Below are 13,809 nucleotides of genomic sequence, written 5' to 3'. Positions count from 1 at the left end.
GTCGTAATATGGTTGGCTCTAAATGATTTTTTTTACGTACAATTCCTTGGAAATATTTTTACAAATCTTGTATAATAGTTGTAAAAGAAATAATGTTTCCATCACATTAACGATCAGATTAATCATATTTATTGATGATTATTCCCACCACAAAGCTGCGTTCATATTTTGAAGTTTGTTTATTCATGTATTAAATAATATAGCAAGCGATATGTATATACGATACTGACACGCCGATGTTAAATCTTAGTATTGCATTGATGAATTTATAATATTGCAACTAAAATGTTTATATGATCAATCAGTAATCTTATTCGTGTTAGCTTTTAAGAAGTTTTCTTTTTAAGTGTACGTATATTGTTTAGAAATGTAAATAATTAGTATATGTTTTAATAATAATTAGATATAAGTTAATATTAGGACATTCATTTATTATGTTTGTACTATTTTAAGACAAAATAAAAAATAAAAAAATGAAAAATTCGGTGATTTATATAAAATTTCAAATGCCTGGTTGGACGTCCTTAATTTAACGAATATCATAACTTTCAATGTTCCTAAAACTCGTACACAGCAGACGCAGTCAGCGCTACTTTAAATTAACAAATCTAGTTCTACATTTTATATTCATTCTTCTCTCAAAGACTTTGAGAGAAGAATTATGTAGTCACATAAACTTGGCAATGCATTTAATTCTATTGATATCTTTAATGTTGCTGTTAAATATCAATATTTAATTTAGATCGAAGAATTTATTGGTGCATTTAGTCATTTTGTGTTCGAGTCTCACCATTGTTTATAATATATTAATGCATTTTTTATATCACATCACTTTTCAGTTTGCAAATTAACATATGAACTTTTTTAAGTCCTATTTAAAAAAAAGGGTGATAGGGCGTTTTAAATATATAAAAGACGTATTTATTTACACCCTGGTGATTTTTTTCAGAGTAGAGAATTTTGAAGCATTGGCATTTAAACGGTTTAGGGCCAGTTCCATCTCAAAAAGTTACGTTTTCTTCAAAATCGGTTGCTTTAAAAAAGTAGGAAAAGGGAACTCACTTTGTCCAATTTTTATGAAAATGCCGCAATTATTAAACTTTTTTTATATTCTATTTTTTTGTGTATTAGCACTTATTATGTGATATTGGCTAGTTTGGGTAATTTGCTTTACACACTGTTTTACATTAACCATTCTGCCTCTTTTTTAACATTTTTATTTATTTAAGTCTGGGGATATGCGAATGGAGATATTTACCATTTCGCCTATCGTAATCAATGTATTCTTCCATTAATATTTTTTTTAACACCCCTGCTTTTGCTCCGGGTATATAAAATGTCATTTGGTGATTTATGAGAATAGTTATTTTATTGGTTTAAAAATAGATCACTTTATTTTAACAGCTCTTGAAACCCTAAATTAGCTTCCCCTTAATACTTATTTATGAGTCTTCCGTCGTTTTCTCAACTCTAAAGATTTCCATCAACATTTCCAACTAAAATTCCAATAACTATTATTATATTCTCCAGTTATCTCTCCACTCGGTAGGATGTACTCACTAAAGAGCTGGTCAGTCCAGGGTGCTGGTGATATTTCTCTCTCTCTTGTTATCTACATAACGCCAACCACCACAAGTCCTTAAGATTGTTGCTTAGCCTCTAAAGACAAGTGTTCAAAGAAACCCTTTGAACAAATAGTAGAATGTATGTTATTTGCTCAGATCACACCCAGGATTGAGACGTTTGCATTATTTTTTTAAAAAATAAATTATTTTATAACCTAGTCAATTAAACTTTAAAAGGGTTTTGAATAAAATAAAAAAACCTTATTGAGTTTTAAAAGCAAAGCAAACTTTCAAAAAACAGTTTTAATGGTCAAGTTTTTTTCTGTTTTAATATTTCTGTTTATTTTCAGTGAGAAATTGAGAATTGAATCATAAAAATATATTATGTGGCATTGAATCATTTTTCTGATGATATGAAAGTCTAATTTATAAACAAAGTATCGAATATTAATAAACAAAGTATCAAATATTGAATCACCTACTCCACAAACGTACGGTTTATGTTCTTTTACTGTGCGTTTTATAATAAAAATAATAAAAGTGTACACAAATTAAATAAAACATAAATACGTAGTGTTTAAAACTGTACTAACATTTTATTATTTCTCTTTGTGTTAATACAGATATAATAGTCTTGTTGGTATATTCTCACATGTAAAAAAAAAGAAAGTATATTGTTAAGTGTCCTCGGCACAGGTAACCTTAGCGAGGTTGCATTATTTTTATTATTAATCATTGTTAATAATGTGAAAAAAAAATTGAATACATACTTAGAGAGTATGATCTACAGATAAAAATCAAAGATTTTTTAAAGTTAAATGTTTCCGTAAATCTCAGACTTATTTAGCTATTTTCGTGAGCCGGTTTACCTCGTCTATAATGATTGTCTTTTTAAATTTACTCATGATTGATTGTTTTCTGTTTCAGATTTCAAAAGCTCTTGCGATGGCAGTTTAGTTTGTCGTGAAGTGAGTTGCACGTCATGCAGTGGGTGTGCGGCGCGGGCCGCGTGCTCGCTTGTCGCATCGTGCTACTGGACGAAAGGGAGCAGTTGCATGAACTACAGGTATGTTTATTCAATTAAATAATTTAACAAGTTGTATCAGAACAAGCGCAACGTCACCGTTGGATGTAAATAATCATCCGGCAAGTAAAAGTAAGCTACGGAAATTATCCCTTTGTAACTGCATGTAGTTTTTTTAGCTTCTGTGCTGTACATTATCAGAAATGAAAAGACGCATCAAAGTTTTCAGTTATCTTCGGTGTAAACATATATTATGCTTTTTTCATAGACTTAATTATTTGCTTTAATCAGAGTTTCTATCATTTAAAGATATTACAATTTGATTGAAATTAAGAATTATATATATATAACAGAACAGAAAATATTCAAAACAAATTTATAAAGTACCTATGTATTAATTCTCGCTGCCTCCATATACCAAGGAATTACTTCTCTACAATACCGCAGAGTGTGTGCGGACCAACTACTGCTTCACAAAATTATGACAGGAATCGTTGACTGTGCAGAACTATTTAGTTTAATAACAATACATGTGCCAGCCAGGATTTCTAGACGGTAACACCGGTTTCTTGTACCAATAAGTAAAGCATCGTATGTTAAAAATGCTTTTTTTTGTAGGACTTTTTCAGTGTACAATAAAAAATTTAAAGACATAGATTACACAAACATCACTCTGTCAGATTTAAAATTTACAATGAAAATGCATTATGTAACTTGGTAGACATTATAATATTAAATATGTATATCTCCCTTCCCCTTCTTATCTTCTCTTCAAGCATCCTTGTCCTAATCCCGCGAAATTCAAAATAACTTACTGTTCTTAAAAATAAAAAAATAAAAAATAAATTTATTATTGAAAAATATTTACGAGTACATAAAAATAACATTTTTATATGCATTAACTTATGTAATAAATTTACGTAATAAATTTTCTTTACTAAATTTGTATACTTTGTGGAAATCTGTTATAAGTTCTGAGTTTATACACTATATCTGTTTGTTCACTATAAATATGTATGTAGAGCAGTTGGTTTCTCTAATAAAATAAAATAAAACATTTAGTGATAATATTTATATAATTGAAAGTTGTTAAAATGTTTTTAATTTCATGAAGATTTTAATTTTTGTTTGTATTATTTTGTATTATTTCAAACTTATAATTGGGGAAGGATACGCTGTTATGTCCACATTTTAATGTGTATAAATGATTATTCTAAAAAGTACTCTTTTAATTTATTTCATGTACCAAGTTGAATTTCACAAGTAAAATAAAGTTAGCAAATAAATTGATAAAAAGTATCTCTTAAGTAATTACAAAAATATGCCACTGATAGTCATTACTGCTTTAATATGAAAACTCACACTTATTTTTCAAAGCACCAAAACTCTTCAACGCATTTAATAACGACAATATGACAAAATGAATTATTTTAATTTGTTTCGATTAAAGTTTTTGTTGAAATTTTTGAAAAAAAGCAGATTTAAACAGATTATTTTTTTAATGAATAGCATAATACTCTTTATTATTTTTTTAATGAATAGCATAATACTCTTTATTATTTTTTTCTTATTTTTACTGACTAAAAAAATTGTTTGAATGTTGGCACTTACAATATATTTTTTGATATCTATCGTATTCTTCCAGTAGCCGTTTTTGAAATTTAAAATAAAATGCATACCCACACACAAGCAAGGCCTTTGTGGATTTTTTTTGTATTTATATAATGGTGCATTTTGAATTTGCAACTAATATATACCTATTGTAAAAAGAAAGAAAAAGTTATAATAAATAAAGTTATAAAAAAAAATTACAACATACATCACGAAAAAAAAGGGAAAAAAAAGATAAATTTCACAACAAAAAATAATAAACCTTGCATATTTATAATATAAAAACAAATTAGACAATAAATATTAATAATATTGATTAGTAATTACTATAAATTAAATACAATTTTGTATGTTTTTTATTGGAGTTTAACTAATATTTGTTTTTTTATCTGTTTTTTTTCTATTTGTTCATATAATTTTAATATCGTTTCTCAAGTAATTATACTTTTTATCTTCGATTTTTATACTTGGTTACTTTTTTTTTTTGAAATTGTAATAATTAATTTTATTCCGTTTCAATGAGTTTTATCATTGTAAGGAAGTTTTTTTTTTATCTTTATAGTTCATAAATTCAAATTGTTAATGAAAATCATATTAAATTATATTTACATGGTAAAATTAGCTTTGCACCATACGGTAACTTAATTCGAATAAAAATATTAATATTATGTGCATATGTGTAATACATTACTAATTAATATTCCAAATTTCTCACGCAAATATTTCACATTACACTAGTGCTTTAGAAAATAAATTATAACGTTGTTTTTGTAGTCAATCCACGCAAAAAAGGCATTATAAATAAACAACGTGTATATCAAATCCGCGTTGAACACTTCATAATTATTATTTTACATTTTCTCAGCATTGTAATCTTAAGATATAATGTTGCTTATATTATACTTACATAACGAAAATAATTTGCTTTACATAATTTATGAACTAATAATTCATTGCGACGTAGGTAATTAAGAAAAAAAACATCTATCAAAACATTGTCTTATCTATAAAATCTCGTATTTCACAACATAATTTTTCACGATTATTATTTATTCAGGTAGACAAAGAATACCGTTCTGTGTGTAAAATAGAACCAGAACCCTGTACGAGTGTTTTCTACTCGAAGGCTGGTCTCAGGTAAAAATCTTGAAAAATATACCAATGGAAACGCATGTCAAAGACATTTACAAACTTACTGATATTCTCCCACTTTTGGTCATACCGTATTATGAGATTGCAAAACCGATGCTTCAAGGTGTAAATAAAGACTCTCTCACTAATATTGGCTATACCTTCAATCGTGACGTCCACCAGTATAATACGCGACAGAGTCATAATATTTACGTACCTGGATCACGCACGACAAGGTATGGTCTAAGGTCTCTGCTGTACCTTGCTTGTAGTGAGTACAACAGGCTACCGGAGTCCTATAGAACGCCAAAAAATGACTATATTAAAAAAAAAAAACTACTGCTTGAGGAGTTACGTGAAAGTTGAAACTTTTCCTCTGATATTTCTTTCTTGCTATATGCAAATGTTTAATATTAACTTTTATTATGAATTGTTTTAATTTCTTTGTATTATATACTTGCTTGCTATCTTATTTCAGTTTTATGTACATATTATTACTTGTGACTATAATATTATTACCATACCTTTATGAAAATATTATTCTGTCCCAAAATGAGTTTGTAGTAACTCCTGGGAGTACAAAAAAATTGTATGATTTGATAAAAAAAAAAATTAAAAATGGAAAAAATTCGATCCTTAAATACGGACATTTGTACATACAAAATATTGTTTTTTTTTGTTGACAAATCAAAGTATTACGCAATAATTATTTGACATGGAAGATAACACAGTTTTTTTATACTGTATTGAATTATTATTTAGTCATATTTAAATGTTGACAAATTAAATCTTATTACAACACGAACAATAACTGTTAATTTAAAAGAATATACGCATTGTTATTAACAAATTAAAACAGGGATGGAGAACATTAAAAAGAAGGGAATTAAAAAAATCTAGGCATTTACAGGGCTTATGACCTATCGTTGGCTGGTTTAAGTGACCACTTTACACACTGATTCACAAAATAAATTGAAATATGTATGTATTTTTAGTAATTTATAATGTGTATAGTATGAGTTTATTAATATATAATACTCGATTTTTTTTATTTCTTGTTTTTTAGCACTCTTTATACCACGTATATGTAAATGGCAGAAATGCCGTATATAAATAAATAAACATTCACCATTTTTTTCTCCATATTCCATTTTTAAAAATATTCTCCATCCCTGTTGTAATATGTTATTCTCAATTACTGAAATCCAGTCTTTTGTATACAAACATTTGGGCAAACTAAAAATATTGTAATAAAAATTTATAGATTTTTAAAAATAATTTACAAGCAGGAAACAACGTTCACGTCATAAGATCGCTTGTACGAGATCTTTAAAAACATTCCGTTTTCTAATAACATTTCTATTCAAAGGATTACAATACATTTTCAAATAAAAAAAACTCGTTTTACATTAAGTCAGAATTGATTTAGATAGTTCTATCACGATCAGAAGATTTTCAGATAAGAATACATTTTGATGGCGGTATTCGGATCATTTAACCTTTAGTTAAAAAATAGATCCAATATAACACAAGTTCACCGAATCGTGGTTGAGTGTCTGTTATATTGATTTATATAAAAACCTACAGGCACACAAATTTATATGTGTAGGTTCCTAATCTTATAAACATTTTGTTTATTCTTTGCTTCAATCTTTGTATGTAACTATCACCAGAATCCAATCTTAATTAATCTATCAGATAACAATTTAAATTACAAATCTATCAGATAATTCAAATATTATAATATAAGCCTTAAACTCGTATCGTTATTGAATTTGAACAATATAAAACTAGTTTATTTTGAGATAGTTAATTATTAATGCTTAATATCTAGTCTTATTACATAAACTTAAGGAAATAAAATCATATATAATCAAAATAGCTAACCACTAAGAATTACACCACGAGGTTAATTTTTCACTATCGATTTACATTTTGAATGCAGCCATAAATAATAAATAAAATTCTAACATTGAATACTAAAAGCGAGGATATGCCGGTTAGACTAAAGTGCAGTAGTATTGCGAATGGAAAATATTTTTTTATTTGACACTTTATATACATATACAATATATATACATATAAGGGGGCATATTGCATTAAGGCAATTTCTTCCTACCTACCCAAACCGTTCAGTTTGAGAAAATTATAAATACATGGACATATTGAATCTTAGAATTGTATACAAAAATTAAAAAGTAAGAAAAACAAAATAAAAATATATAAAACAAAAATTATACTATACTATGAAGAGATGAGAGGGGATGGGAAGGAAAGAAGAAGGATAAAGGAACCATTTAAATATTTATATAGTGACATTTCAATCTTGACTTCAATGTAAATAAAGAAGGGGCGTCTCTAACATTAGTGGGAAGATTATTCCACAGTCGAGCGGATACTACTATGAAAGAGGAGACAGGAAAATAAGAGCTATGACAGGGTATTAAAAGGGTTATCTCGTTACTAGAACGAAGACATAGTCCGTGTTGTGAAAGAGGTTGGATGAGCTTTCTCAGCTATTATTTAAAATACAGATTTGAGCGTGAAATACGAGTACAACCAGAACCCTTAAATTTTTCTGACTCCAAGGAAATCGAGTGTAAATAACTTCACCTCATGGTGTTAGTGTTGGGGCAGGTGCCATTCTTGTAGTTTGATTCCTGGTAGGGTGAACGTTAAACATTGGTCGTAAGAGGAAACGTGGTTTGACTTTTCTTCATACACACGTAGTCCTGTATTTTCTCCCTGGATTATGGCACTAGAGCAGTGATTTTATTTGCACACTACAGATATTAACCATCGGCGTGTTCCTGTTGTTTTTCTTTTTTGATAAATTGTTTATTATGGGAGCTAGGACCATCCGAAAACCCGTGAAAGCCCCCAGTTTTATTTGCCGTCTTCTACGTACGGTTAGCAAATATGATAACTGTTTTTGAAAAACGCAAAAAATACCGACACAAATAACTTTATTCTGATACTTTTCCCAAAAAAATAAACAACCAAATTGGTTCAGATTTGCGGTGTGGAAAAGGGAACAGCAAAACGTCGGATTTTGTCGATTTTAGTTTGACATAATTAGTCCGACGTGCAGTTGTCTTTTTCGCACAGTATCGAGAAGGTGTTTGCGAGAGAGTGACAGAAAATCAATGTTCAAATACCCATTCATCAAAATCCTCAAACTCCGCCTATACTCTTAAAGGTGATTCTACAACAACGACAAACCATCACGCTGTTTCCCCGTAAGGGTAGGCAGATAGGATAGAACGCCACATCACTCTATCTTTGCATACAGATCTCGCTTCTTCTACATTCATACATCTTCTCATGCACGCGGGCCGATTATTCCGACTTTTGACATGTCCATCTTCAAGTATTTGTTGGATTCGGTTATGCCATGTCTTTCTCGGTCTACCTCTACGTCTGCATTCATCAACATTCGCATTGTAAATATTCTTAACCGTTCTTTCGCTGTCCATTCGTTCTACATGTCCAAACCAGCGCAGAGCTTTTTTCTTGATTTTGTCGATAATGCTTGTCTCAGCCTTACATAAGGTACGGATCTCAACATTTGTGCATCTATCGTGCATAATTTTACCACAAATTCGCCTGAGGGATCGCATTTGCATTATGCATTATTTTATTATTCCTGGACTGACAAGTGAATCGCAAAAGTGATCAACTTACCTTATTTGTAACAAAAATGATCCAGTTTTGCTGCAATCGGAGTATGAGCTATATACCTCTGGGTGCGGATAGGAAAATGGTACAACTTATGATGATTTAAAAAAATGTTACTTATTAGCTTCAAGCTACTCGTTATTTATTGTTTTATTTCCAAATTACATAAAGTATCTAGTTATATAAATGAATGTGGTACTTAAACAGCTGTATCTGTGGCGAACTCCGGTTCTATGATCTCTAAATCTGTTTTGTAAAATTTTACTAACGTTAGGGCCAGAAATCCATTAGGCTTATAAAATCGCAAAGCGAATCTAACTTAATGTATTTTTTAGATCAGTTGACATTGAGCGTTTACGTGCCATAAAAAAATATAATGTTTGTGTTTAGTAGAAAAGTTGTTCGGAAATATTATATGACCCTGAGTAAGCCTTAAAGAAGCGGACGTACTTACTAAGGTATAAAAAGTCTTAATCCCTTGTTAATATTCAGCTTAAGCGAGCATATCATTTCGTTAACAATATTATGATACTCCATCTCAGATTAGCAAGTATGTATATCAACATAATTATAATAATTATTTTTATTATTCAGAAGGTTAAATTATCGGAGGTGCGTAAACTAAATAAATAAAAATTAAGAAAATACTGGAGTGCGTTTTAAAATTAAATTTAAAAGTTTTTTCGTGGACAGCTTGCTCGACATATACCGCATCTTAAGAAGAAAAAAATCACAAGTCTACAAGAAAAAAATGCCCTTTCCCGAAATAATAAAGCTGCCGAAACAGCCTTGGCATCATTGTGCCAAAATAATGTAATCCAGAAGAACATTGAATATATGTACTTCGTTGGATTGATTGAGCAAAACAGGGAAGTGAATTCTTCAACAATGTTTGAGTATGTCAAAATGCTTGCAGACTGGCTGGATTTCCACCCTAGGGAGTTATTCAGATTAAAATTTATTTTAACAGAGAGGGAAAACATTTTTGAGAGGGGAATATGGCAGTCTAGGCATTTGCAGGGCTTTTAATCCGTCATTGGCTGGTTTAAGTGGCCACTTTACACACACACCGTGTAACATTCACCGTTCTGCTCATGTTTGAACATCCACATTTCCTCAACTCTTTCATCCTCTGTTGACTTTTGTGAAGTAAAAGAGCTGTGAATAGTATGTAAATTAGCCACTTAAACCAGCCAATGACAGGTCATAAGCCCTGTAAATTATACTTCCATATTCCCTTCTCAAAAATGTTTTCCCTTTCTGTTGAAATAAATTTAAAAGCGAATTCTTCGCTGACAGGGAATTAATTGTTTGGACACGATCAATTACCCGAAATGATGACAAAACTTTTTAAAATTCTTGAAATTATTTTTGGAAGCCACCAGATCTATTTATCCGATAGGCCATGTACAAAGAAGGCCACGGATAGTAGTGAGGAGTTTTATTTGGTATTCATATAGAGGAAAAGAGACAGGACCACAGGGTGTGTTCAGATTTTTTTGTGGACATATCTGGTATTTTTAAGCGTGATTACTTTGAATTAAATTAGATTAACCAAAGCAATATTTCTTTAATGAGTTTGTTTTTATTGTGTTTTAAAGACTGAAACAATATATTTTATTTATAATGATCATTTTAATGATTCTTCTTTATGTAGTTCTTGGGCATTTTGTGGTTCTGATTTTTGGCCAACGCGCAACGTTCCAACAATCCCGGCGTTGAATTCGAATTTGTGTCACATTGGCTTCCAGTGCATCAAATGTCGTTGCATTGTTTCCAAGATCTTTTGTAGACTCAACGTAGCTTCATAGACAATAATCTAATGAATATACGTCGAATCGCGGGATCATGGAGGCCAACTAATAGGAACATTTCTGGAAATAATGTTGTCGCTAAAGTTGTCAGGCAGTAAATTCATGGTTCTCAAAGAGCCCTATGCGTTTGAAGAACTGAATGTTGATATTTAAAACATTTTTTTACGATTTGAAAACGTTGTTCGATTGGAGAGCGTTTTCAAATTGATTTAACAAAGCACAAACGTAAAAAAAAATTAGTCATAATTAGTTTGACAGGAAGCAAAGGTACTAACACGACTAAAAATTACCCGATGACTAACCATGATTAAAAATGCTCTTTTTTCGTCGTTTATTTATTGTATAATAATAGCGGTTTTGTTTTGTTTATGATATATAATTATGCATTCAATTTTTTTTTATTGGTTTTTACTCAATTCAACGTAAATTCACAGCTAAGTAATAATAAAAACTTGCGCTTATTATTTGTTGGTGCTGTTTAAATGTCAGAATTGGTAAACGCAACGCAAAACAAATTTTAATTTTTAGATAAATATATTTTAGGTGGTAATAAAAAAATAAGTTAGAAGTAAACATAACAGTAACACGGTTAATAAACCACGTTTTAAAAAGCGGTTTATGGGTGAAATGTACAAAATATATTTTCTTCTTAACTACGAACTGCCAGATAATTTTAATGGTTAGAATTTAGCCATTAAAAATAATACTTTGCAATTCGTTTTCTAAATATTTCGGTGACAAACTACAAAATCTAGGGGCTCAAACGTTCACCATGAATTTGAAGGTGTCATAAACGCTCGTGAGAATTAAAATAAATTAACCAAATAAAAAGAACCGACATTGCAACAATAACATAAATATACAGGCATGTATTTGCTATTACTTTTTCAAACATCAAAATTCAATTATTTTTTTAAACATTGAATAATATTTGAGTTTCTAGTTTTTCTTATTAGTTTTATTTTAATTTTATCAGTTTATAACCTTTATATATGTTAAAGCCGTTTATAAAAAAAATATATTTATATATATTTATTTATTTGAACTATTGAACAAAAAAAAACAAAATTAGTTAAAAATTCACATTTTTAAATACAAGTACATATAAAAATAAAAAAAAATTAATGTCATTCACTATTTTTGGAGTGGAGTGGTCACAAACTTGTTTTACTATTAAGTATTAGCTTTACAATTTTTTCAACTGGTGCAAAATATTTAAAACTACCTTGATTTATTCAGTATTTTGCATCAGGCTATTTCTTAATTCCAAAATCTGGCCAGCATTAAATTTTCTCTCATTATACCGCTTTCAATACATTTGCATAATTTTATTTCGAAACTTTCAACATGATTTATGAGTTTTCAGCCTTTTTGCGGCCAGGATCTTGATGCTTGTAATTTAAATAAATGCATTCTCATTTTGTTTTACCTCCACCCAAAAATAATTCTAGTTAATTACGTTACAATTGAATCGTCCTTTTGGATGATATGATTTATTAACCTCTGCGCTCTGTTCTAAAAACAATACATAGACTTTGCGGTGGAACGAAAATTATTTTGTTCAAATTATAATGAAGAGAAAAATAATTATTAACGTCGAGTCGCGTCGTGAGTTAGACTTAGCATGGATCTTTTGCAATTTAAAACCTAGGTAAATATTTAAAACAACTGGCAAAATATAATATATAATGCAATAAATAGTTTTTAGAAAATATTAATAAAGTTTGAGTGCCGAAGTACGGCGTTTATTGACAAAATTGCACTGCAAAAAATAATATAAAATAAAAAAAGAGTGATTTTAGTATAAAGCATAGAAATAAGAATAGTCCAGAAGGAGCGTAGAATCATATTTGAATAAATCGGACTGTGTCCAAAAATTCTCTAACTATGCCTTACTTTCGCCGCGCGCATTCGTGATGTCGCCGCGTAATGTTGTACGATTGGAAAATACATAATCATAACACAAATGTAAGGTGAAAAAAAAAAGGGATGTATTTGCTACTTACCCATTCATTTGCTAATTACACATGAAATGTGATCTTATATAGTTTCTTTAAGATCCTAGCAGTATTTCTGCACTTTAAAAGGACACAACACGGCATAGTTGAATTCAAATCAGGAGTTGCGTACTGAGCGACGTCTACAAAAAACTAATACTCATTTATGAGTAGTTTAGTCGCCTTCTGTTTAATGTGCGTATGCGGTTTCTGGACTATTCTTAAAAATTAAAAAAAAAAAATAGGCAAAATGGTGAATGTACAATACACATACCAAGACATCAAGAAAAGTGAAGCTTACCTGAAACAAAAAAAATATATTAAAAATTTCATTCAACAATGTTTGAGTACATCCAAATGCTTGCAGACTGGCTGGGTTTCGTCCCTATGGAGTTATACTTATTTAAATTTGAGGAAATGTGGCCGTTCAAACATGGGCAGAATGTTGAATGTTACTCATGGTGTAATGTGACCACTTAAACCAGCCAATGACAGGTCATAAGTCCTGTAAATGCCTAGACTTTCATATTCCCTACTTTAAGGTATTCTCCATCCCTGTTGTAATTTGTAAAAACTATTTAAGTTGATTGGCATTTTTTTAATATTAGTTTCGTGCTATTTTTTTTATTGGAAAAATATTCATTTAGTCAAATAAATACAACATAGATCTAAATTTGTTGCAAGTGAGAGGGAACACTTCTTTGAGGGGGGAATATGGAGGTCTAGGCATTTTCAGGGCTTATGACCTGCCATTGGCATAGTTTAAAAGACCACTTTATACACTGTGAAACATTCACCACTCTGCCTATGCTTTAACATTCTGCTGCAACAAATTAAGATCTAAATAACTCCGTAGGAAGGAAATCCAGCCGGTCTAAAAACATTTGGGCACATTCAAAATATTGTTGATTAAATATAATACATTTTATACATACCTTCTTTTTTGTACATCTGCTCCTAAATAGAGCATGTGAACATCACCAGACGCC

General features: G+C 29.8%; 1 protein-coding gene across 1 annotated transcript in view; it reads left to right on the top strand.

Moving 5' to 3' along the window:
- LOC148274674 (band 4.1-like protein 4A) overlaps positions 1–13,809 on the top strand; it is a 193,928-nt gene that overhangs the window by 38,921 nt on the left and 141,198 nt on the right. Inside the window, exon 2 of the mRNA XM_088236783.1 lies at positions 2,493–2,631. Coding sequence (XP_088092909.1) covers positions 2,548–2,631 — 84 coding nt within the window. The 5' untranslated portion in view covers positions 2,493–2,547. The remainder of the gene's footprint in view (positions 1–2,492; positions 2,632–13,809) is intronic.

Source organism: Micrasema longulum, unplaced genomic scaffold (genome assembly GCF_059751315.1).
Source record: "Micrasema longulum isolate JH-2025_06_02 unplaced genomic scaffold, ASM5975131v1 h1tg001607l, whole genome shotgun sequence".
Lineage (NCBI taxonomy): Eukaryota > Metazoa > Arthropoda > Insecta > Trichoptera > Brachycentridae > Micrasema > Micrasema longulum.
The sequence above is the reverse complement of the archived record's forward strand: the minus strand, read 5'-3'. Positions and strand labels throughout refer to the sequence as shown.